The sequence below is a fragment of the Caretta caretta genome, chromosome 1, assembly GCF_965140235.1.
Source record: "Caretta caretta isolate rCarCar2 chromosome 1, rCarCar1.hap1, whole genome shotgun sequence".
Lineage (NCBI taxonomy): Eukaryota > Metazoa > Chordata > Testudines > Cheloniidae > Caretta > Caretta caretta.
The window spans coordinates 46,655,520-46,680,427 of NC_134206.1; the positions used below are offsets into that span (position 1 = coordinate 46,655,520).

At 43.7% G+C, this 24,908-nt stretch overlaps 1 protein-coding gene across 5 annotated transcripts in view; it reads right to left on the reverse strand.

Moving 5' to 3' along the window:
- The window catches only part of FLT1 (fms related receptor tyrosine kinase 1), a 137,919-nt gene extending 113,272 nt beyond the window's left edge, over positions 1-24,647 (reverse strand). For 2 of the 5 annotated variants that reach the window (XM_048846503.2, XM_048846512.2), the window contains exons 1-3: positions 24,290-24,647; positions 2,816-2,912; positions 2,287-2,510 (exon numbers count right to left, since the gene is read on the reverse strand). In XM_048846503.2, coding sequence (XP_048702460.2) covers positions 2,287-2,510; positions 2,816-2,912; positions 24,290-24,356 — 388 coding nt within the window. In that variant the 5' untranslated portion in view covers positions 24,357-24,647. Of the gene's footprint in view, positions 1-2,286; positions 2,511-2,815; positions 2,913-18,040; positions 18,096-24,289 lie in introns of all 5 variants that reach the window. The other 3 variants (XM_075127622.1, XM_048846530.2, XM_048846521.2) reach the window with 3 other exon arrangements.
- Positions 24,648-24,908: the final 261 nt, after the last annotated feature.

The window sequence follows — 24,908 nt, forward strand, 5'->3', positions numbered from 1 at the left end:
GTTTCCTGGGAAGCAAGGTGAAGGGTAAAATTTTCTAAGAATCTAAGTCCCACTTTCAAAAGAGACGTAGGCATTCGGGAGTCTAAATCTCATTGAAAGTCAACAGCTCCTAAGTCACTTAGGCACTTTTGAAAATGTTACCTGGCATATTAAAGGTTTTTTTCCTGCCTGCAGAAACCACGCTGTCTCTCAGGACCTTATGTTTCTCTCCAGCCATCTGCATCCACTAGGAAGCCCACCCTGATTCTTGTGCATCTGACATAGATTCTCTTTCAAATACAAGGAAACAACACATAAAGCACTCAAGAGGGAGAAAGACTGACGGTGTCTCAACTTAATTCAGTGATAAACAAGTAGTGTTAACACCTCGTGCAGGAAAGAGAAAGAGAGAAAGTGAGAGAGAGACCAACATGTAGGAGTCTCCTGTATGTAGCAATGTAGACCTAGCACATGGTTTTCAGTCTGGAGTCAGGATGTCAAGTGGTCACAACAACTACCTTTGCTCTTCTCATATTGCTAAATGGGAGAGTATTCTCAGCTAGATGGGGTGGAAGGCTCAAGGGGGGTCTCAACAGGAAAAAGGTTAAGAACTACTATTCTAGAAAGCTGCATATTTTCATGGGCAGCAGGAAATGTTAATCAATAAATTAGTAACCTTCTTTACACTTCTAGGGATACGTTCATAGCTGGCTGCCCAGCATTATGCTACTGAAAGTCACATAGGTAAATGTTTAAACACCAAGAGGAGTATATACTTTCGTAGTGTTGTTCAGAGGTAGAAAAAGCAGAAGTGACTATATAAATTTATTGAGCAATTCTAGGTAAGGCAGGATATAGAGCAGTGGTTCTCAAACTAGGGCCACCATTTGTTCAGGGAAAGCCCCTGGCGGGACGGGACGGTTTGTTCACCTGCTGCGTCCGCAGGTTCGGCCGATCGCGGCTCCCACTGGCCGCGGTTCGCCGCTCCAGGCCAATGGGGGCTGCAGGCAGGGCGGCCAGCACATCCCTCGGCCCGCGCCGCTTCCCACAGCCCCCAATGGCCTAGAGCGGTGAACCGTGGCCAGTGGGAGCCGCGATCGGCCGAACCTGCGGACGCAGCAGGTGAACAAACCGTCCCGTTCCGCCAGGGGCTTTCCCTGAACAAGTGGCGGCCCTAGTTTGAGAACCACTGATATAGACCAAAACGGATGGGTCTCTTGTTTTCTGTCAGACATAAATAACAGGTCTGATTGCTTCCACTTTTACACAGCCTCAGTCATGTTCTTCATTTTGCAAGACCAAAACCAAGAACGATCCAATCCAGCATCCACTTCAATAGGGGAGGCAGACACATAAGTCGGAAAAGTTTCCATTTTGGATTCTCTCTATCGCAGATTTTTAAAATCTATTAATCTGATAACTGACATTAATCTAGTCACGTTTTTGCTGTAAATTCAAAGAATTAAAGCTCAAGGAAGAATAAAATTCAAAAGCAAATGCAAAGCTTGTATTATAATTTTATTTTATTTTTAGTGACTGTTGTGCTTGATTAATATCCCTGCAGAGAACAAGGCCAGCAAGCCATTCTTAGTATTATAATGCAGGCATTTCCCATATATTACACAATCTTTGGTTGTTGAACACAAAAGAGCTGATATTCAGAATGACATAAAATAGAATCAATACGTTTAATATCTGATAGAATTCCGGAGTACTGAATGTTTTGAAAGTGACAAACACTTAAATATTAATTTTCTACAGGATGAGAAAATTCCCTTGGTGAGCTGGAAAATGGATCTTTCCATCTGCAACAAGACAGTATTTGGCATCCTTTGGCCAGATAGCAGCCTATGGTCTTTTAATGGCAATTAGCATCGATAAGGAGTACCATGGCAGAGATATTTTTGAATTACCATTTGATACTGTGAGATGGTTCTGCAATGCCATAATCATTTCACAGATGCACATCTGGTCCATTTCATTTCAGATAAATCAACCTTGCAAAATTCTACTTGCCCAATGTGATGTGTGCTTGGATTTGCGTTTTTTCCTTCCATTCTTTTTCACTAGCAAATAAAACATTGGCACTAAGTTTTTTGCACTGTCCTCCAGCCTCACAGTAAATGATGGGCAAGCAGATTTTGTACATGGGCTGGTAAATTTGCATAACCATTTTGCAAAGCTGAAGATGTCATTCACATGCAGCATTTAGATATTTAACGACAGTTGACTTGCAGCACTTTTGACCACTTTAACACTGTTGAATTTAAAGTACCAAAGGAGCATTTTAAAAAATTGGAATCTTACCGTTAATAAATATATAGACCGTAGATTCTGTCTTCTTTTTTACAGCACTTGATGATGCATATTTGCAGCTATAGTATCCAGTGTCATTTGCTTGAGCTCTGCTCAAGGTCAGGCTACTACAGAACTGTTTGCCATTCCTTCCACAGGCATATTTAATTACTTTCAGCCTTTTGCTCTCCTTACTTGGAGCTTCAGGCAGAGACCATGAATGAACCATTTCCCCCCTGCAAACACAGATAAGGAAATAAAAACAATGATGTTGGGCTACAATTATATAGCTCCAGTTCCCAAGCTTTCTGTTTTATTATATCAGGCTATTTCTGGGGTTCTCTTTAATCTTGTTCTCCAAAAACAGCAACGGAAACAGAGAGCTATTAAACAATTGCCATTGAAGTTAGCCCCCCATTATCCCCCGACACTGTTCCCTGCTCCCCGTTTTATCTATCACAAAAAAAAAAGAAAAGAAAAACAAAAAAAGTCCTGTGGCTTAATACCCAGGAAAATTATCCAACCCAAGTCATCTGGTTACCTGCATGTGAGATTTAAAGTCTGGCCTGCTCGAATGACGTGTTGTGCGCCTTTTATACTCAGTTCAGGACCTTTTAATTTTGACCCTGAACTAGAGCCTAGAAAAACAATAAGAGAAGCATTAACAATGGTAAATAGCCTTCCCATATTCAATCTCCTCACATTCACAGTGTTATCATCACTGCAACATTGCAGTGTAGCTGTTGGGTTTTTTCCCCCACACACCTTCCCCTGGGCCAAGGAAGTCTTTACTCAGGGCCCAAGAACCTCTTCTATGGAATTAACAAACAAAGCGGGGAAGGAATAGAGAGGAAACTTCTGCAAGGTTCCCCACACTGAGTTTGCTCCAAAATTGTTTCATTCGGGGGGACATGATTTTCCCACATGGAATAGGCCCTGGACCCTGTGGCTCAGTAGTAGACTAGTATCATGCACATGGTAGCTTGCTACCCCCATAAGCCTCACACTGATCACTCCCTAGCTATCTATCATCAATGGAACAGCACTAACAGGGCTCCCACAGCTAGTTACTGCCCCAAAGACATCTGACTGTGTCCTCTCTCCAGGAGGAACTCCACAGGGCCAGCGGGAGGACAATGCAAGCCCTAGCCCATTCCCCAGGTGAATGCCTGGGTTCATAGAGAGCTCTCTGTGCAGGCCAGAGACAGAGGGAAAGGATGAAGCCATGGAGGTGGCTGTCTCCCCTTTCCACGGAGGAGGCTGAGATGCATGTGTGGATCTCTAAGGCCCTCAGTTATGCTCAACTCTTGTATAAAACTCTCTGCAAAGTCAATGGGAGCTTTGAAAAGACTGAGTAAGGATGGCAGGATTTACCCCTTTTCATTTAAAGCCATAGCCCCTCTGTCTAACATCCCCTATGCTGCAAGCTCCTCTGCTGTAAAGAAGTCTTGTAAGGCCACTTGGTCTGTCCTTGCCCATCAATATAATATTTACATGGAATCTTTTATGTCAAGCAACCTAAAATATAGTCCTTTAAAAACAAGTAGCAGAATTCCTGTGGGGAAAAAAACAGTCAATGCACTGATCCTGATCTCCACTCACATCAACTGCAAAGCATCCAGAAGCTCGCAGCACAACAAGCAAATGTCAACTGTCTTAACCTAAATTTCGGCAGTACCAAAAGGCTGGGAAATGAAAGGGATAAGGATTTCATACTGCGGTAAAAGAGTGTCTGTAAACCTGAAAGGATCCAAGAGTAGTTTGATTTGAAGAGAAAAGGAAAGTAGTTTATAGCCAATATATGAAGGGGACAGCATTATATGGACAATTATATTGTCCATTATGCACTGAAATATGAGGGAGTAAGAGTTTAATCTGTCTATTTTAGATCATTTGAGGGGGCCTATCACAGTTGTGTCTAGGCACCAAATAGCATAGAGATCCATTTCCATGGTGGACTTTGTGCCATTCCCAGGTTCAGCAGCTTCTGCTTGTTAAGTGGTGTGTGCATGTGAATTTCTTGTCTGTAATGTCTGGAAGGCTTTTGCGAGAAGACACACATCTTGTATCATGTTCTGAATAGGGACAGTTCTCAAGCTGAGCTGAGGGCCTGCCACCACAATCTATCTCCTACTTTGGAGGTCTTAACCCTGGGCACTGTTCACTGCATTGTCCAGAGGAGGGGAGATGACTTGGTAGGCTGTGAGTGGAGAAACAATGTAGCTGGGCTGTGAGCCACCAAGAGTCTCAGTAAGCAAGATAAAGCCTTTTAATTGGCAATGGAAGTGAACGGGGAGCCAGCTGTGGGCACACAGCACCGAAGTGAAGTGTTCTGAGCAGTCTTTCCTGCTGGAGACGTGAGACACTGTGTTCTATACAAGCTTGTGTTTCCTTGTTGCTTTCCTTCACACCCCCAGGTGCAGTGAATTGCAATAGTTTTGTATGGGCACTGTGTCCCTTGGGATCCTCAAGCGAACGAGATTAATGTGCTGATGAGTATGTCTGTGTGTATCTGCACTACTGCCCTCTCTACCAGATGGAACGTCAGACCTGCTCATTTGCTGCTATTTGTATGTCTGGTAGTTGGCCAGCAGAAAATACAAATACTACTACAGTTAACAGAGGTTCTCCTTTGACGCTGGGTGCGGACACAGAAGGTCCAGTTTGAGCCCTGCTGTAGACCATAAAGTACTTGTGACCAAGGTGTGAGGTAAAAATGCTGACAAATAAGTCATATGCATCCATAGAATCACTTCTATATGTATCTCATAAGCTATCACAATATGCAAAATTATATAAAGTTAAATTAATAAAATACAGCACTACATGAGGTTGACTGGCTGTCTACAAAGAGATTAAATGGCAGTTTCCTGCACAGATATCTTTTTAAAAAATCTATACTGGGTCTCTGCAATTTCTTTGAACAATGGTGGGCTGAAATGTGGAAATTAGTCTTTCATAAGAAAGCTGACTTTTTAAAAACCAATGTCACTTCTTTCCCTCCAAATCAAAGAATTTGCCTGAAGACTATTGTTTTAAATAGACAGTTTTGACAAATCAGCACAGCAATGGTCTGGTAACAAGTGATACATCAGTTTTTATTGTGTTCTCCTCATCAGCAGAATTGTTATAAAAGATAAATTCTAGCCCATCATAACATTGACACGTGTCAAACATCAAATGCCTGGCAACCCATTCTGGGAAATAAAAAACCCAGTATTTACAAAAGTCCAAACAATCCTTATAGGCTGAAGACTGAATTCAACTTGTATTTGACATGACATATTAAATGCTTATGCTGTGGTGAAGTCATCAAACCCTTTCATGGTTGCTTAGTCCAGGCTAGAACTTGAGGGTGACCATGTGTGGGACACAAGAGAGCGATTAGTCAGTCTGGGAACTAGAAAGCCAGAAAGAACCACAAGATCTTTCTGTGCTCAGCAGCCTCACAAAAGAATTCCCTTTACAGTCATTACAACTGAATCCCATCTCTCAGCTGCACTGTACGGTATTCTGCAATTGCAACATGTAAAGTCTTAGCAAAAAGGTGGTTTAACCTGCATTCTGCACATTCTAAAGTGAGAGGTTTAGAATGCATAGCATTTCCTACTTTTTATTTCCATAGCATCCTTAAAAGTCTGGCCACAACCAATTTATATTGCCTCTTTTCCTATTGCAACTAAGCATTATACTGATGTTCTTGTCTATGCTGAACCTCTGGGGCTCTGCCTTAAAAACACCATCTATCTGCAACAGGGTGGACTAGGCCCTGAGGCCCCCTGCTGGATGTCTTGTGGTTTTGACACACCCTGCCCCAGAAAAGAGCAGTAGAGAGGTCCTCAAAGCTGCCTAGAGTGGCTGTGTGGGAAGCTGCCAGTCAGGGCCAGGCAGGTCAGTATAAAAAGAGCTGCTGGACCAGAGTGAGTTTAGTTCCTTGCTAGAACTAGGGGAGAGTAGGTGTGCTCCAGTCTGGCTGCTAGGACTCCACAAGGACAAGGCCTCGAGGTAAAGGTGAAGAATGTGTGGGAGCCCTGGGGAAGTTGCCCACGGAATTAAACAATGCAGTTTATTTAAAGGGACATGGTGGAAGGCTGCTACCTAAAGGGTCCCTGCACTGGGACCCAGAGTAGAGGGTGGGCCCCACCAGCCACTGGGAAAATGACCTGGACTTTGAGGTACCCCAGAATGGGAACTGAACTGTAGTGGCCCAGCTAAAGAGCTGGGGCCAGAAAGGGCCTGAGAGGGTGAAGACATTGGCTCCAGGAAAGGAGCCCTGCGTCACTGTTCTATTCTAGAGCAGGGACAGACAGAGAGACATTACAGAGGGCACTGAGAGAGGCCACTGTTGGACTTGTACCCCAAAAGGGGTTTGTGTTGCTTTTATCTCACAGACAGACTGTTTTTGACTTGGCTGAAGGGCTGAGTCACTGAAGACCTGCCAAGAGATCCATCAGCCAGGTGGGTTCTCGCAAGAGGTGGGTGCCACCCCAATATAAGAACTAAAACCAAAAGCAGGCTCATCTCTAACCAAGAGAAAAGGGGCCATCCACAAGAGGTGGGTGCCCCCCCCCAAGAAAAGACTGTGATTGCAGTTTTATTGGCCAGAGAGAAAAGGGGATACTGTGAGAGGTAGGTGCTGACCCTGTTACGCTATCTTTAATCATTTGTATTTACTGAGGCACTGGAAAATTGCAAGTAGACTCGTCAAAAGAAATCTCTCTTTAAAATATTCCCTATGTATTTCTGTTCTATTTCTAGAGCACTTCTTCAGCACACTGCAAAACCTGTGATATTGAAAAGCACACAGCTGAGTAGTGACATCAGGATTTGACCCTGAGGCAGAACACTTAGCCAAAGCCCATTGAAACCAATGGGAATCGTTCCACTGATTACAATGGACTTTAGAACAGACACCCTAAAGACATGAGCTGAAGTTCACTGAGTATTGACATGAGGGATTTGGCCTATAGGACTAATGCATAATCAGTCCCAACAAATGCAAAATCCCTCTTCATTTCAATGGGACACTTTTTTTCCATCTTAAGGAATGCAGAATCAGTTCCTGCAAGAAAATGTTCTCCTATATATTAGTCTCTTGAATATAACTTCTGAATTATTCAGTTGCCTTGATTAAATTTAATTCATTCATTGGAGGAAGGGCTGCTGTCCCTACATTCTAGTTATCTTCAGATCACTGTCTTATTTGTTAAATTTGTTTTGTATGTAAAAATTAATCTGAACTTGTCAAAATATTATCATAGGCCAGAACCGCAGCTGGTGTAAAATCAGCGTAGCTACATTGAATCTGACCCCCAGTATAATGAGTAAGCTCTCAAGGCAGGTCTTTGTCTTAATTTTCTTTCTACCTTTTTGGGGTATTTTCAACCACGTTTACATACCAAAAGCAGATGTTTATTCACTAGAGACCAGGTAAGAAAAGATCCTGCAGCTGTTTCCTAGATTATTTCAATTACTATTTTTACATGTAAAAAGTGAGTAAATAAATGTGTCTGCTGGGGTATGCAGACAGAAGACACTTGGTGATTGAAGTTAATGTGGTTACATTACATTTTTCTCATTCAAGGCCCGATTGAGGAAAGCATCTAAGCTTATGCTTAAAGTTCAGTATGTGCATAAATCCAAGTCATTTAAAGGGAATTTAAGCCCATGCTTAAGTGGCTCCCTGAACAAGAGTGCTTTCCTGAAACAGGACCACAAGCATTATCAGAAACTTGTACATGAGTCATAAAGTCTTTTGTGGCTCATCGACAACCACATTGTTCATTGGAAATAAAATTCAGTCTGTTTCTAAATGAACTGTTAAGTGACGCTTCACTCCATGTGGTTATGGAAATATGCTTATGAATGTAAATATAATGTAACTGGAATATGCTTTATGCAAAAAGTCTCTTGTAAAGTATCATTACAAAGCTTATAATCTACTGAGTGTGTTCATCCTATTTGTATGAATGTATCATTCTTGTATCTGAAGCTAGAAATATGAAGTATTACTGTGAGGTCCTATTGTAATTATGCAAAGTGTGGGCCTTTAATGGTGGCTTGGAATCTTGATGGCTCCCATTAACTAGAACAATTGGTTGTAAATGGCTCTGTTTAATTGTAAGTGTTCCTGTGAGTCAAGCCGGAAAGAATGGAGGTTTGGGGTCTAGCAGAATTTGTGACCATGTCACCTGGTACTGGAATCCATCTTAAACCTGGTGCTTTTCCATTTAGAAGGAGGGATGGAGACCCAGAGAGACAAAAGATTCCCGCCTTGTGCCAAAGCCATAGAAGAGGGTGGAACAGAAATCCCCTAATTACCACCTGAGCTGGAACAAGGACTGTACCAGGGGAAAAGATTGGGCCCAGACTAGGAAGGAATCTAGCCTGTGAAAGAAGCTTATTGGAACATCTCTGAGGGTGAGATTTACCTGTATTCAGTTTCTTAAATGTATTAGGCTTAGACTTGCGTGTTGTTTTTATTTTGCATGGTAACGTACTTTGTTCTGTCCATTATTACTTTGAAACCACTTAAATCCTACTTTTTATACTTAATAAAATCACTTTTTTGTTTATTAATAAACCCAGAGTAAGTGATTAATACCTGGGAGAGCAAACAGCTGTGCATATCTTTCTATCAGTGATATAGAGGACAGACAATCTGCGTTTACCCTGTATAAGCTTTATACAGAGTAAAATGGATTTATTTGGAGTTTGCATCCCACTGGGAGCTGGGTGCTGGAGACAAGTGACTTGCTGAGCAGTTTTTGGTTAAAATCTGCAGCTCTGGGGGCGTGGACCAGACCTGGGTCCGTGCTGCAGCAGACTAGCATGTCTGGCTCAACAAGGCAGGGTTCTGGAGTCCCAAGCTGGCAGTGGAAAATGGGCTCAGAGGTAGTTTCAGTACATCAGGTGACAGTCCCAAGGGGATCTCTGTGACCAAACCTGTCACAAGAAGAAAGGGCCACAAATCTATAAAGAAGTGATTTATGATTTGGCAACTCTGATAGGAAATTTACAGTGTTTTTTTATCGTCTTTCTAAAAACTGATTTTTTGGCTCTGCTAACAAGTGCACTAATGATGTACTGGATAAACTCTTGTAGACACTTAAGGTCTGACTGATTTTCAAATCTGAATCACTAATGCTAGATGTAAAGACTGAGAATCTGATTAAATTTGCTTTATAATAAAAATCCAAGAAGGGTTGCAACTAGCCAGTAGTGGTCAGGCAGCTGTTGAGAAGAAAAATTAGACACTTCGGCTTAACTTTTGTCAATGCTCTCAAGCTAAACAATTTGAATATTCCAATGACCATGTATTTGATGATTATGCGCATTCCTCTATTCATGAGGATTCTAAGATTCAGGCAGCAAGGAAAATTATTTGTTTTATTGAATTATTTGTTTTATTTGTACATAAGGGCAGAAGTCAGACCAGTGATTGGAAAATATGGGTGCCCATGACAATACGTACCACCAGCTTGACTTTTAAGAACAAATTATTATTAAATACAGTAGCTGCCAAAGATCAATCAGGACCAGGGCCCAGTTGCACTAGAGTCTTGTTGGCATTGACACTGTACAAACAAAAAGGAGACAGTCTTTCCTCCACAGGACACAATCGGAGGCTGTCTACACCGCAAAGCTTACAGCGGCACAGTTGTGCCGCTAAGGCTTGCCATGGTAAGGCACGCAGTATAGCCGCTCTTTATCGCCAGGAGAGAGCTGTCCTGATGACAAAATAAAACCACCCCCAATGAGGAGCAGTAGCTTTGTTGGCAGGAGAGCCGGTGCTTTTCATTGGTAAAACTTGTGCAGGGAGGTGTGTGGGTTTTTTTGTTTTTTTTCCCCACACCCCTGAGCAATACAAGTTTTAATGACGAAAGTGCAGTGTAGACATAGTCTAAGAGGTTTTCTGGGGATTCTATCTCATGGAGTGGGTATGGCCTAATTGCCACCACTGAACTCAGGTCATCTACGGGGTGCTTCAGAACACTAATCACAGGGTCAACCAGCTAGTCATTCATTGGAGTGTTCTGGTTATGGTTTGTTTTTTGTCTTTTGTTCTGCTAATGGCGAAGGACCAAAAATGTTACAAATGTTGCACTCTTTTTTCTGTTAATCTGTGGTATCAGAAGCAAAAATGTCCCTGTACAGAATCTCAAGAAACACCGTTCAGAACTTTTATAAAATAGGAATCCTTGGAAATGCATGCTTCATTATAATCCAGGAGACCTGCCTCATAGTTACTGAGCTCAATGCAGGAAATTCTCTAAGCACCCCAACCTGTGATCAAAAGAAATCCCAGATACATTTGATATGTATCCAGGTTTTGTCCTACTACATACATTAACTAATCTAAAAGATACAGCTGTGTTTTGTAATCACTGTGTGCAGAATTTAAAAACCGCTCTAGTGTTGGCCTAACTCTGCTCCCATTGAAGTAAACTGGATTCTTACTGTTGACTTCAAGTGCACTTTAAATATTTAACTCCACTAATTAACCACATTAACACTTAGGCACCTAACTTAATATTTGCCCTTACAGACCCAATATATAAGGCTTGACACATGTTTAATTTTTCAGATTTCCAGCAACAAAGCCCTGAAATACAGAATCCTATTTGTATTAAAAAGTCCACACACACAATAATAGAGTTACCACTTAAGTGGTACAGGTCTGAAGAGAAATAGCTTTTCTTTACATTCCATCCCTGCATGGGTCATTAGCTTTCCTACATTTTTTTAAATGATACAAAAATGATTCAAAGAACAAATGCAATAGGGTTTGACAAGCTTACCAGAAAAGACAAAGAAAAGGAGAATCGCACAGAAATTCCTACTGTCAATATTTACAAGGGGATCACGCCTTCTGTGTACCTTCTTCAGGCATTTTACTTGACACTGGCTTTTTGGAAAGGTCATGGCTTAACAGGACATGTTCATTAATCATTATGCCTGTCACTAAGCGACCATCAGCAACCTACCCTTACAGTGACCTACATTGGCGTGTAACTTCTTTTCATGTGACAACAGAATGACTCTCCCCTCCCCCATATTCACTTTTTTTTAAAGTTTGTAGGACACCTTTAAGTCAGCCAATCAGATTATTGAACCAATGTGTGACCTAAACTAGTGTTTGCGCCAAAGTTACCCACGCTGCCTAAAGACAGGGTCAAAGAACTGTTTGAAAAGGCACAGAACCCAGCTTGGGCAGTATTTGGTATATGAGGTAGAGCTTTCAGCTGGAGATGCAAAGAAGCTAAAGAATAAGTGCTTGAAGTATGTTCAACATATGACGGAACTACAGCACCCTTTTTGCACTCAGTAAACAAACTTGTACTCTGACTATTTTGTGGACTTATACATAGCCTTATTTCACATTATTGTACACCCCAGATAAAATACATGTGTATATGTAAATGTTACTGATATTGTGTCTGATCTACAGAGTACATATATGCCCCAATTCCGCAACCACTTACACACATGGGTAACTGAACACGTGGGATGAAATGAACAAATCTTCTGTCTCGTTAAATGTTGTTTTTTACTAACATCCCTTCACCACACCAGTTAGCCTGAATGTATTACCTAAGCTTTCTTTATCTACACAATGAAGAGGTTAATGAGAACGATCCGTTTATCTTTGCCAACTGCGGTGTACACAGAGCTTCTGGATTTAAAGTGCCATCAGTGTGCAATAAAGTTATCCATCATAGCCTAATTGTTTTACTAAGTGTCAGATTTGCATGCATTTTAAAGCTCATTAAACATATCTCGCCCTTAGTGCTTTCTATTGTCAATTATATTTTCCTCCCAACTTAAACAAATTTATACTCAATCATCAGACATAATTTTTATATTGGTACAGGACACTCTACCATTGGTAGGAGAATGGTTAAGGTCCCCTAAGGCCTTTCACCTCTCTAATTCCCACTATTCACAATTCTTCTTAGCCTGAATAATTTAAAGATTCTTCATTTAAAATATGGGCTAGACTGTGCATTTCTTACTTATGTGTATGTTCGCTGCCTCATACGAGTCAGCCCACTGAAGGGAATGGAAACACTCACACTGGTAAACACACATGTAACAATTGCAGAATGTAGCCAAAATAACCAAAAGTGTGGCTCCATTCAGTGGACCTCTATTGAAAACAATGGTCCTATACTGATTTACACTTGCTGGCTCATTGTATGGATATTGGCCAATCTATTCTTCTGTATACATGACTTGTTCTATTCTAATTTATTTTTAAAAGACACTTTTGTGCTCTCAAGTCTTTATTACAGAATTCTTGTTGGCGTACTGTTACATTATGACCTTTTCTAAAGAAACTTGGTGCTGTTCAGTGAGTAAAGTCAATTTATTTTTGGTTGGAATATTTGTGTCTGTGCATAGTTTTGGTTCCATTACTGAGCTAAATGATACCTTTGCTTAAAATCAATCATAAAATATCAGGGTTGGAAGGGACCTCAGGAGGTCATCTAGTCCAACCCCCTGCTCAAAGCAGGACCAATCCCCAACTAAATCATCCCACCCAGGGCTTTGTCAAGCCTGACCTTAAAAATCTCAAAGGAAGAAGATTCCACCACCTCCCTAGGTAACGCATTCCAGTGTTTCACCACTCTCCTAGTGAAAAAGTTTTTCCTAATATCCAACCTAAACCTCCTCCACTGCAACTTGAGACCATTACTCCTTGTTCTGTCCTCTTCTACCACTGAAAACAGTCTAGATCCATCCTCTTTGGAACCCCCTTTCAGGTAGTTGAAAGCAGCTATCAAATCCCCCCTCATTCTTCTCTTCCGTAGACTAAACAATCCCAGTTCCCTCAGCCTCTCCTCATAAGTCATGTGTTCCAGTCCCCTAATCATTTCTGTTACCCTCCGCTGCACCCTTTCCAATTTTTCCACATCCTTCTTGTAGTGTGGGGCCCAAAACTGGACACAGTATTCCAGATGAGGCCTCCCCAATGTCAAATAGAGGGGAACGATCACATCCCTCGATCTGCTGGCAATGCCCCTACTTATACATCCCAAAATGCCATTGGCTTTCTTGGCGACGAGGGCACACTGTTGACTCATATCCAGCTTCTCGTCCACTGTAACCCCTAGGTTCTTTTCTGCAGAACTGCTGCCTAGCCACTCGGTCCCTAGTCTGTAGCGGTGCATGGGATTCTTCAGTCCTAAGTGCAGGGCACTTTGAAGAGTCATTTATAGCTCTGATTTCCTTCTATTTGCAAGAAGAGCTATTCACCTCGTCTATCTTTGGTTTAACTCAGTATATTTTTTCAGTTACTATCCATACTGCATGTGGCAAAGCAGAAACCTAACAAACAGCTACAGTGCAAAAATCTGAGTTATTCTGACTTTCTGAAAAGTTCACAACACCACCCTCTAACTCAGCTTCTTCTATGGTAGCCCCATTACCTATTATAATGAATGCCTCACAATCTTTAATGCAGAGGTCCCCAAAGGACCCTTGGGGGGAGTGTGGATGAATGTTGGGGGGGGGAGCAGCAGGACCTAGGCCAGCCCTCATAAGGGGCAGCAGGGAGCACCAGCCAGCCTTGCTCCACCCCCAGCTCTGCTCCAGCCCCTGGCAGTGGTCCCAGCTGAAGCTCCACTCCAGCTCCAATCTCGCCCCCAGCCTTGGCCCCTGACCGCAGCCCGGCTTCTGCTCCCAGCTCTGGCCTCCACTCAGCCCTGGCCGCAGTTCCGTCCCCATCTGTGGCCTCAGCCCCTAACCCGTATCCATGCCCCCCACCCCCAGCCATGGCCCTGCTCCCAGCCTCAGCTCCGAGCCGGGGGCGCAGATGGAGTATGGTAAGGTATGACCATGAAAAGTTTGTGGACCACTGCTTTAATGTATTTATGCTCATAGCACTCCTTTAAGGATGGGATGTGTTATTATCCCTTGTTAGAGATGGAGAACTGAGGCACAAAGACTTGCCCAAGGTCACACAGGAAGTTTGTGGCACAGCATCCTGTCTCCCACATCCTAGCTTATTGCCCTAACGGCTGGACCATCCTTCCTCTTAAGTAGACCATCTCAATAAACTAGCATAATGGAATAGTAGCTTTAATTTAAATGGAACTATATATGGCAGTAGCACTATATACAGTAATAAGAGTTTATAGGTTTTCAGCAAGGATATCAACAGCAATAATTAGAAACACACACTGTGTGTTCATGCTGACCTGCCTTGTTTCTCACTGACTCTGCTCTATAACTCATGCATACCTCGCTTGCAACCGCCACGTGTCCTATTTTACTTGCAAGTTCAAGAACGTCATTAAAAGTTACTTGCATACAAAATGGGCATCACCACATCAGGATGATAATTCACAGATTCTTACCTTAAAGCTAGAAGGAACCATTGTGATCATCTAGCCTGACCACCTGTGTAACACAGCCCAAAGAATCTCACCCACTAATTTTTGCATCAAGCTCAAAACTTCTGTCTGAGCTACTTTAAACTATCAAACTATTTTTAGGGCATAATCATCAGACTATGAGAGTGGATGAGCTAATCTCCCAGTAGGACCTGAGCCAGCACATTTTGAAAATCTCAGGGTTTACTACCCGGTGTCAGAAAAGTCCTGTGTATGGTAATTAGCTCCTACTCTGGCTCCATGTCCTGGAGTCAAAAGGCAGTCAGATATACAGATGAGTAGCTAGCTGCCTGTGGGAGATCTTGACAGGCAGAGGAAGATGTACCCTTTTCACCAAACCTCATGCTCAGGTCTGGATCTGAGATTGAGGTTCTGAGATTGAGGTGGCTGCACTATTGTTTAAAATGTATGCATTTAGCATTTTGAAAAAATAAAAATTGCCATCTGCTACACAAGCAACTTGTAACACCTAATAGTTAAAACGGAAGGCAGTACAATTCTGACAGCCTCTCAGCTGCATACTTGGGTGGTACACGCTACCAAGCCTGCAGCAGTAATGTTCTTGTATATGTATGTATTCTCATATGTAACCAGACACGTACATCCCAAACACTGACTCCTCCTCAGGAGTGAAGATATTCCTGGCCTAGTGGCGAAGTGAAGCTCACAAGAATCTAGGCTGCAGCCACTTTATTTAAAGGTGTAAACATCTTTGTTGATGGTATCTAGAAATATAATATCAAGTCACAGTTACAGGTGAGTGCATGAAATAAACATGCATGCCAATTAGCAGCATCCAAAGTTCTGCCATTTCCCATAGTACGTTGACAGCTATGATCATCACACAAGTAGTAAAGACCATAAAAAGGATGCCAGCAGTGCAACGCTCTGAGCCCAGGTATTAGGTGCTCACAGAAACTTTCTCCATTCAGATACTTATTAGCTAAGTATTTGGAAAGTACTGTACTACTATAGCGTAAATACAGTGAGACCAAAACTTCTATAAAGGAGTCATGTAAAATTCCTACATAGAGCAAACAGATGAGTTTCCCCACTCCAACTAAACTGAACAACAAATACACAATTCCTTTCCTAGCAAGCTTCCTAACATTCATTATAGCATCTCTTGCATTAGAAAGACAAGTTATAACAGACTGGATTTGGGGAATATTTTGTATGGACATCTTAAAAACTCAGAACTCTGCCTACAACTCTCTGGGAACATAGGACTGGAAGGGATCTCCTGATGATATGGAGTCCAGTCTCCTTCTGTCACCGGCAACCCCATCATCTAATCCAGTTCGTAAATTTATCAAGCTCCTTCTTAAAACTAGTTACATTGTTTGACCCCCCACTATTTCTATTGAGAGGCTGTTCCAGAACCTCACTGCTCTGATGGTTAAAAACCTTCTTTTCATTTCTAGCCTAAATTTAATCATGGCTAGCTGTCCTTGCACCGACGTTGTTCTTCACCATAAATAGCTCTTCTCCCTTCCTGGTGTTCACCCCCCTGATGTATTTATATAGAGCAACAATAACCTCTCTCAGCTTTTGTTTTGTAGGCTAAACAAGCCAAGCTCTTTTAATTTTCACTAGCTCCATCTGACATCTCAGCCTACCAAATTCCAGCTATTTCACAGTTTATTACTAATCAAGACACAGAAGCAAACTGAGTGACTAAGCAGAAAAGTTGCAGCATTTCCCCTGAGCGCAAAGCTTTTGAGTTATTATTTTCAATATTCCACAGATAACACCCCCCAAAAATGCTGTAACTTTAAGAGAGAAAATACAACACCAGAATGTTACTTTCATCTTCATTTTTTTAATCTGTAAAATAGATCTATTATTCAAAGGCCCTGGATACATGCACAGGAAAAACCTAATGCAACAATTAACTTTTAAAACTAGAGAGTCAAACAGGAACAGCAGATTCAGAGTAAAGGACTTTCCCACTTCCTCTAAGACACACTCCACACACCCTGTCCCTGTGTAGGGTCAAACTTACCCGCTTTCTTGGTTTGGACTTTGTGAATAAATAAATCAGCAATCAGACAAAAAAGGCCAGTCCAAGACTCCTCCTGAAGTTTGGCTGTTCTTAGAGTACTTAGCTCAGGACAGCTCAGCCCACCTCCTAGGTCCTCTGTCTCATACCCAAGCTTCCTCGATCAGGGCAGCCTAGTGCTGAAGGCTGCTTTCCCCCTTTTTTGTTAGAGACTTCCTCCCTTCTGGCAGGTGTGATAGGGCAAGACCAGCTTTAAGCAGCTGTCTGAAACAGACCACTAACTTCATCTTGCTTTGATCCACTGTGTGATTTGTCAGTAGATTAGGACCTCAAACTATTAACCAGCTAAAAGGACAATAGTGCTAAATTAATTGCAGTCATTTAACTCCCTCTCAGCAAATCAAATGACATTTGGCTATTAGAGCTGCCATAAATATGACCTGATTAATGGCCCAGTTCATGCTATCTTACAAGGAAACCTGTATTGAAGGAAAAGGAAGCATCTGATGAAGTGGGTTATAGCCCATGAAAGTTTATGCCCAAATAAATGTGTTAGTCTCTAAAGTGCCACAAGGACTCCTCATTGTTTTTGCTGATACAGACTAACACGGCTACCACTCTGAAACCAGTTCCATCGTGGTGGTTCATTCCATTCCCCCCCATATAACCACAGGGCAAGATCCATCTACAGAAAGGAGCTAGGGAGTATGAGATTGCACTGTTTTATGAATATACCCCAATTTAAAAGGGAAAAAATATACACAGATTATAATTTTATACTACAGCATTACATCAGACAAGGACAGCTGGATTTTTTACCCCAAATTTTGAATATCAGGACAAAAGCAGGAAAAGTTATAAAACATAATATGTTAAAAGACAGTTGTTATTTTATACACACTCGCTATAAAGGCTGACGGCACCTAACTTAAACAGGCATCAAGTTTACGTTGGCTCCTTTGGCCCTTGAGTCTACAGCTTTTTAATACTCTAATTAACAAAATTGTTTTGGATTCTACCACAAACAACTTTCCTCAAGGAAACTTTCCCTGGGGAAAGGTTATTCCATAACTGCCTACTGCAGGGTTTCTTGCACCTTCTCTGAAGGCTCTTACACTGGACACTGTGGGTGACAGGATACCGGGCTAGATGGATCTCTGGTCTGATCCAGTGTGGCAATTCCTATGTTAACACTATTCCAAAGAAATTCAGAATTTTGTCTGAGTCATTTCCATGGGAGACTCATTCATTCAGTTAAGAGTGAAAATAAAAGACTTGGATCCTTCCATTCCATGGGAAATCACACAGGAAGCGGGTTGGGGGAGAATGATGTGAAATTCTTCTCATGAAGTTTCCCCACACTCACCCCCAGGGAGTGGAGCTGATCGTTCTGGCCTAGGAAAGCAGGGCTCTCAGGGGATCTGTCAAAAGAACAGAGAGATCTGTTCAGAGATCCTGTACCTCTACAGTGTCTGAGAGGCCCTGTGCCCTCCTCCCTCACTTTCTGTCTAATGGAGCCAATGGGGAGGTGGTGTCAGGACCTTCCCAACCAGCTAATGTCCTCCCCAGTCAGCTGATGCCCTCCAGTGAAGTTCCACAGGGGGTGGGGGAGAGGAGCAGGGGCAGAATGACTGTGTCTCAGGCTGCAGTAACACTTGGGTGAATTTAGTAATAGCATTCAGGGGCCACGGGCAGAGAAGATGATGTGGTTGTGTAACTGAATTCCAAGGGACTCTGCTTAGGAGTAATTATGTGTATGTATGAAAAACTGTTTGCAAGAGTGGTCCCATATTCCAAAAGCATGCTGGGATCCTTCTGGAGGAAAATCACGATACAACTGTAAATCATTATCACTGTCATTACACGTGAGCACACCTGCTATGAGGGTATGTTATTAAAAAAAAAAAGGCAGGAAGTAGTGGCAGAATACTTTGAAGAATTATTAACTGGGATGTCAGGTGTGTTTCTTCATAAACACAAAGCAGACAACGTTCTGAGAAACAGAACGGACAAAAGTAATAGATTCACAAGGATTTATAATGATCTTGAATTACTTCTGATAATATATTAGGCAAAATCATGCTTTCCTTTACATTAGGCTGGTATATTTCCTCCCACCTTGCCATGAACAAATCATACCCCTAGGCCCTCTCTCCCTCGCTGTATGTACTGGCTTTGCACCATGATACTCCTTTCCAGGGTGGGGGAATGATACTGAGTTTCTACATCTTGGTAAGAGAAGATCGAGAATGCCCCTTGTCACCAACAACTGAAGATGAGAAGGTAATAGATTTTAGGGCTGCATCAGAATGAACAAAAAAAAAAGGAGTACTTGTGGCACCTTAGAGACTAACCAATTTATTTGAGCATAAGCTTTCGTGAGCTACAACTCACTTCATCGGATGCATACAACCTATCAGAATGAACAGTTCACACACAGTAAATGGAAAAGGCAGCCCATTCCTGGTTGTTAAATGCTGAGGAAGGTCATTTCTTAGGTTGATGAGTAAAGTGTTTGTAAATTACTTTAAATGGTCAAATGGAAGGGATTCTCAGATATGCTCACACAAGCAGCCATTCCCCCTCCCCCAAATACTGATACATAGCTTTGGCTTGGGGCTTTGTAGTGTAGAAATATTACACAGATGGTCAAAAAAGGGCAAAGTAAAGATAAAGTGTGTTTGTAAAGGAACTCTTGGTGCATAGCCACAGAGAAATGGTCCAACAGTTGACTGTGATTGCCAGACATCCCTCTCTTGATGGGAAAGCATCCCCCACTCTTGCAGCAATCCCTGCTTCCTGCTCCCTTCTGGGTTGCATCAGGAAGTCTCAACGCCTATCTCTAGCAGACTCAAAGGAACAATTTCCTCAGTAGAATTCCACCCACAGCCCATGAGACAGTTCTGCAATGCTGAGCCTTACCCCTGCCTTTCAAGTCCTTCCTCAATCACCCCCTCTCCCTTTCATTTCCTTTCACTATCACTATCTCAGCCTGACACGAAAACCACCAGTCTGATACTGCAACCGCTTGCAATTTCCAAACTGCACAGAAGTGTGAGGAGTCAGCAATCATTCTGGAAAGCAGCAGGCATTGCCTTCTGTCCTAACACACGGCCCAAACGGTTAGCCACGCCCGCTGCAAAGACCCTAGTTCTGGTCTTTGAAAAGTCTGACAAAGCAAAGGTCACACTTGTTCATGAGCATTTTGAGCTTAAAAAACAAAAAATCTCATCTCACATCACCAATTAAAAATGGTAAATGTATTGAATGTTTGTGGGTGTGAAAGTCATCTTTATTATACAGTATACTATACTATACTATAAATGCTGATTTTCATCGACACTAGTGCAAATCTGGAGCAGCTCAGCTGAGTTCAATGGACTTACTCCAGATTTACACCAGCATACATGAGAGCAGAATTTGGCTCAAAAGAGCTATACTGTACAGAGCACCTTGCCAAAATACCATGGGGTAATTCCCATTAGTGCTGGTGAATCCCATTAGTGTGGTTAAAAAGTTAGAGGCTTAAATTCTACATATAAATGGAAGAATAGATGCTTCTGTTCCACACCAGTTTCTAATCCTCCAGCCTTATGTAAATGTACGCTGGAATTTTTCAAGGAGGGAGTCAGGTGCCCAACAGTCATTGAAATTCAAGGGATGTTGGATGTCCAGCTTTTGGGTTCTTTTATTGCTCCCAGTCCTAATAAGACAGTGGGACTGATCAACCCCTGCAGGCACATATAAGTGCAAAGTGCAGCCCCCTGTGGCTAGGAAGGCCCCAGCACCTGAGGGGGAATTCATATCTGGGTCAAACACATGGTGCCACAATGATCATCCTAAAAGAATACACAACTTGAAACTCAAGCCCGAGCTCCATAGCCATCCCACCTGTGAAGGCTTCCCGGGACAGGCACTGAATTACCATGTCTCCTGCATGTCCTAACAATGCCCCTTCCCAGCAAGATCTCTGGATTTGCATTGCTGCTCCAGGCCTGCTGATGGAGAAGGGGTTAAGAGTGGCTTGTGACACTGCACCCCTTGTTTCCATGCTAGGCAAACTTTCTGCTACCAGGAAGCTCACATCATTCCACTGACAGGACCAGGATGGTGAATCAGACTCTACACACTTTGTGAATGGCAGGATCACAAGACAGTCCTTGTCCTGTTGCCTTTTGCCCCACCAGCTATGCCAGCCTTGTATGACCCTTTGTCCTCTTCTCCAACATATGCTCCCACTACTTCTTACACACTGCCCGGCCACAGGAAATGCCTTTGGGAGCACAAGGCCACTAACCTCTCCGCCTTAAAATTCCTTCTCAAGCTATAACTCTGCTGTGATGCCTCCAGGAGATCAGCCAACTAAAGATTGCATGGGGGGGAAGACTCAGGGATCATTGACATTGTTTATTACATTTTTTTAAATCATATGATTTGGAAACATCAGGTCAGGCATTATCACTATCTTACATAACCACATGATCTTATTATCATTATCTCTTCCTTCCTTACCTCCTATTGTTTGGTTGATACACTTGTCACATCTTGTTTTGAGTTATACTGTAGGCTCTTCCAGGCAGGAACCATGATTTTAGAACATCTAGTTCACTGGGGCCTGACCCTAGCTGCCACTGCAGTACTAATGATGACAAAAGTTAATGTGTAAAGTGACTAGCAACTGAAGCTCTCTAGTCTCCTATTTCTCATTCTATCGTCGTGCTCAGTCCTAGTCCCATTGCTGGTACAACTGACTTCAGTAGGACAAGGGTGCAGATCCAAGGAGGCTTTGGCTTTCGCTCTGTGCTGTCATTTAAAAATGAAAATACATATTAGCTGATCTCTCTGTCTGAAGCCTCTCTGAATGTACATGGTCTCTGGTTCTTCTATCACTAGCCTCACATATGGATAAGGGGCTTGGGCCCAATCCTTTAGCCCTGACTAGGACATAATCCTCCAGTGAGGTCAAGAGAAGAGGACTGCAGAATCTAGCTCTTTAGTTAGCCTCCTGTAGTCCTTCCACACGCCAAACCCCCATTGCTTGAAATGGGAGTCATAAGTGTGCAAGGACTGCAGGATCAGGCCCTAATATGGCATCAAAAGTTTAATTTTTACCATTTGGTAAAAACCTCACCCTAGACCAGTCAATAGTCTGGTGATCAGGGCACTTCGGATATGGGAGAGCCACGTTTAAGAAACCGTGGTCTTAATCAGGCAGAACGGGGACTTGAACTTGTAAGTCGTCCACTTGCCACATGAGTGCCCTGACCACTGGGCTATTAGCTATTCTAAGGGGGTTTCCTCAGTCATGGGGTTTTTCATGAGACTGTTTGAAAGGTCTCCATTTCCTCACAATGCAGAATGGGGAAATGTTTTGTTTCTCAAAAATTGACTTGGGATGGGAAAATCATTTCCTTCCCAGATTGACTACAGGGGATGGGAGTAAGAGTCTATGGAGAATCAATGCTTTTACTTTAACATGTAATTTCCCAACACCCCATTCCTCACCCCTTTAGTATTCAGGATCTGATCCTGCTCAAAATTAAAATCATCAAGAGTTTTGCTATGGACTTCAAAGGAGCATGGTCACCCCTTCTGGGAGATCTACTACATAGCAAGTGACAGAATAGGAGATTTTGCAGGATTGATGATGACCAAATCATATAGTCTGCCACAGTACCCATGCCCAACCACCAGCTACCCATCCCAACTGAAAATCACTTGGCAGGATTTGACCTACTGTCTCTAATTGTAGATATGCAGACAGCTCTGTATTCTCAATGCTTTCAAGTCAAAATCTGAACTAAGTTTCAATGCAAGAACAAAATATTTCAGGGTTGTTTTACTCATTTACACAAACTATTTGCATTACTGCCATGGTTTTAGGAAATTAACTCAGCCTTTATAAATGTATTGGTCATCATCTATTTAGTCTGGATTTAGTTGATTGAAACCATAAAGTAGAATAGTTTGCAATAAAATGTAACACTTCAATGGTTTTATAACTCCTCCATTCAACTAATTTATAACAAATAATGCAACAGATTAAGTTACAACAAGTCTGTGTTTGGCCCTAGGTTCCATATGCATTTTAGTATTTTCTCTCACTCGAACTCAAGACCTCCCTGTGCCTGGTCCAACTCCCGTGAACCTGCAGATGACTTTACCTCTCATCTGGAAAGCTCTGTTCCAGCGCCAGAAAAAGCAAGCATGCCACTGCGAAAATCCATACTCCGGTGCATCCCAGCTAATTAGCACTTCGCCCTGTTGGTCCTACTGTTTTGGGGTCCCCCAAATTGTACCATCAAAATAGACAATACATATTGCTTTTCCTATATGACCAGAAAAAATCCAGGCTCCAACACATCCCGGTGCAAGAGCAATCTGGGTTTTACCGAATCCAGGGAATTTTGACCACAGATCTCTACATTCTGTTGGAAAAATGGAAACCAAGTGTAGCTGCTTCCAGTCCTTGCTAAAAAATCTGGTCCCTGATACAACTCGGCACACAAAGCACTTGTAAAATCCAAACATGGACCGGGAGCCAGCATGATATGGCCCATTTTTTTCACCTAGATCCGCAAAGTTTTACTCTCTATACAGATACTCTTTTACATCAGGTAAATCTATGTCCAGAGCTCTGCTTTGATGGTGGATCTATGTCCTGGCGGTGTTATTTACCAAGGATATATCAGGATCTGGATCTTTGCAGTGGGATTGGAGCTGGTGCTCTTCTTTTCTGGTAGAATTTAAGGCTTTGAGATTTAAAACCCCCACCAGTATCTAGGTACCGGATACATCTTTTTGCGGGGCTGCTGCTCTCCTCTGCTATAGGGTCTGGATTTTCGAGTTCGCTAATAGTTGCTACATTTTTTCCCCTCTGTTAAAACTGGAATTTTGCGGAACTAGGATTACAGTGGGCAGGGTCAGGGCACTAAATGTGTCTTTTTTCCCTCGCTGTTGGGCCAGGATGGATCAGAGTCCAGATTTCTCCAGGGACGTGCGACTACAGCGGTTGTCTGTTTAAATTGTACAAGATCCTGCGGGAGCCCAGTGCTGGAACCGGGCTTCTGCTGCGTTCGCTGCCCGGGATTCGTTGGGGTCCGGATTTTTGGCGAGGCGGGAGCCGCTAGCCTTGCTCTCTGTTTTGATGCTACAAACTGGGGGCTTGAGGCCACAGATCGATAGGATCCAGCCTCTCCCCGAGATTTCTTTTCTGCCCGTGAGAGTCAGACACGGGACAGCTCCGACGGGCGTTACGGGAACCTGCTTGCACAGCAATAGGGACAGAGCCCCGTTTGGGCACCCGGAAAGCGTCCCGGGGTAAGCGGGTGTGCGCAGCAAAGCAGCCTCCTGCAGGGTGGGAAGCGGGGTCCAGACTGGGCACCATGGGGGTGAGGAGAAATGGCGTGCGGCTGGGACCCCAGCTCCGGCCCCCTGCGCTGCCAGGGAGCGGGGAGGGTCACACTCCCCCAGGCAGGGGCACGGGATTGGGAGGGTGTCTCTCTGGGGCGCAGAGCCAAGCGCAGCCGGCTGCCTCCTGAGTCCTGGACCACTTAGCTTCGGCCGCCCCCCGCCACCCCGCCACCCCCACCCCGCAGGGGAACGGGCCACTTACCTGCGAGGAGGAGAGCGGGTGCCAGCAGCCCGCACAGCATGGCACCTGCGAGCGCCCGGCTGCCCATGGTCCTGCCCGGGAGGTGCGCGCAGGGTAGGAGAGCTCCGCCCGAGCCTGCTCGGAGAGAGGACGCGGCTCAGGGACACCCAGCAAAGGGGCTGATCCTCCGGCAGCCTGGCCGGGCTCGCCTTGCCCGCGGTGGCGAAGCTAGCGGGGCAGCTGGTCCCGGAGAGAGATCACTATCCAGCAGCCGCCTAGCCCCGGGACAACGCTGTGCTCCGCTCCGCTCCGCAAGGCGCGTCCAGCTGCGCGCTTAACCTCCCGTGGACATCCCTTCACAGGGAGCTGCCTGCCGCCCGGCTGATTTATAACCTCCACATCCTCCCAGCGGATCACGCCCTCCTCTCCCTGCGTCACCGGGTCCCCCCTCCCCTACATAGCCTGGAGCCCCCCGGCCCCCTGCCGTGCCCCGCTGCCGGCGCAGGAGTGACTCCGGCTCCCGAGCGCGCCAGGCAGGGCTCCGGCTGGGAGTCAGTGCCCACTTCCCGGCCTCTCGGGCCCCCGGTCAACTCGCCTCCGCGGCCCCCCACCCATGCCGCCCCCTGTCACTCCGATCGCT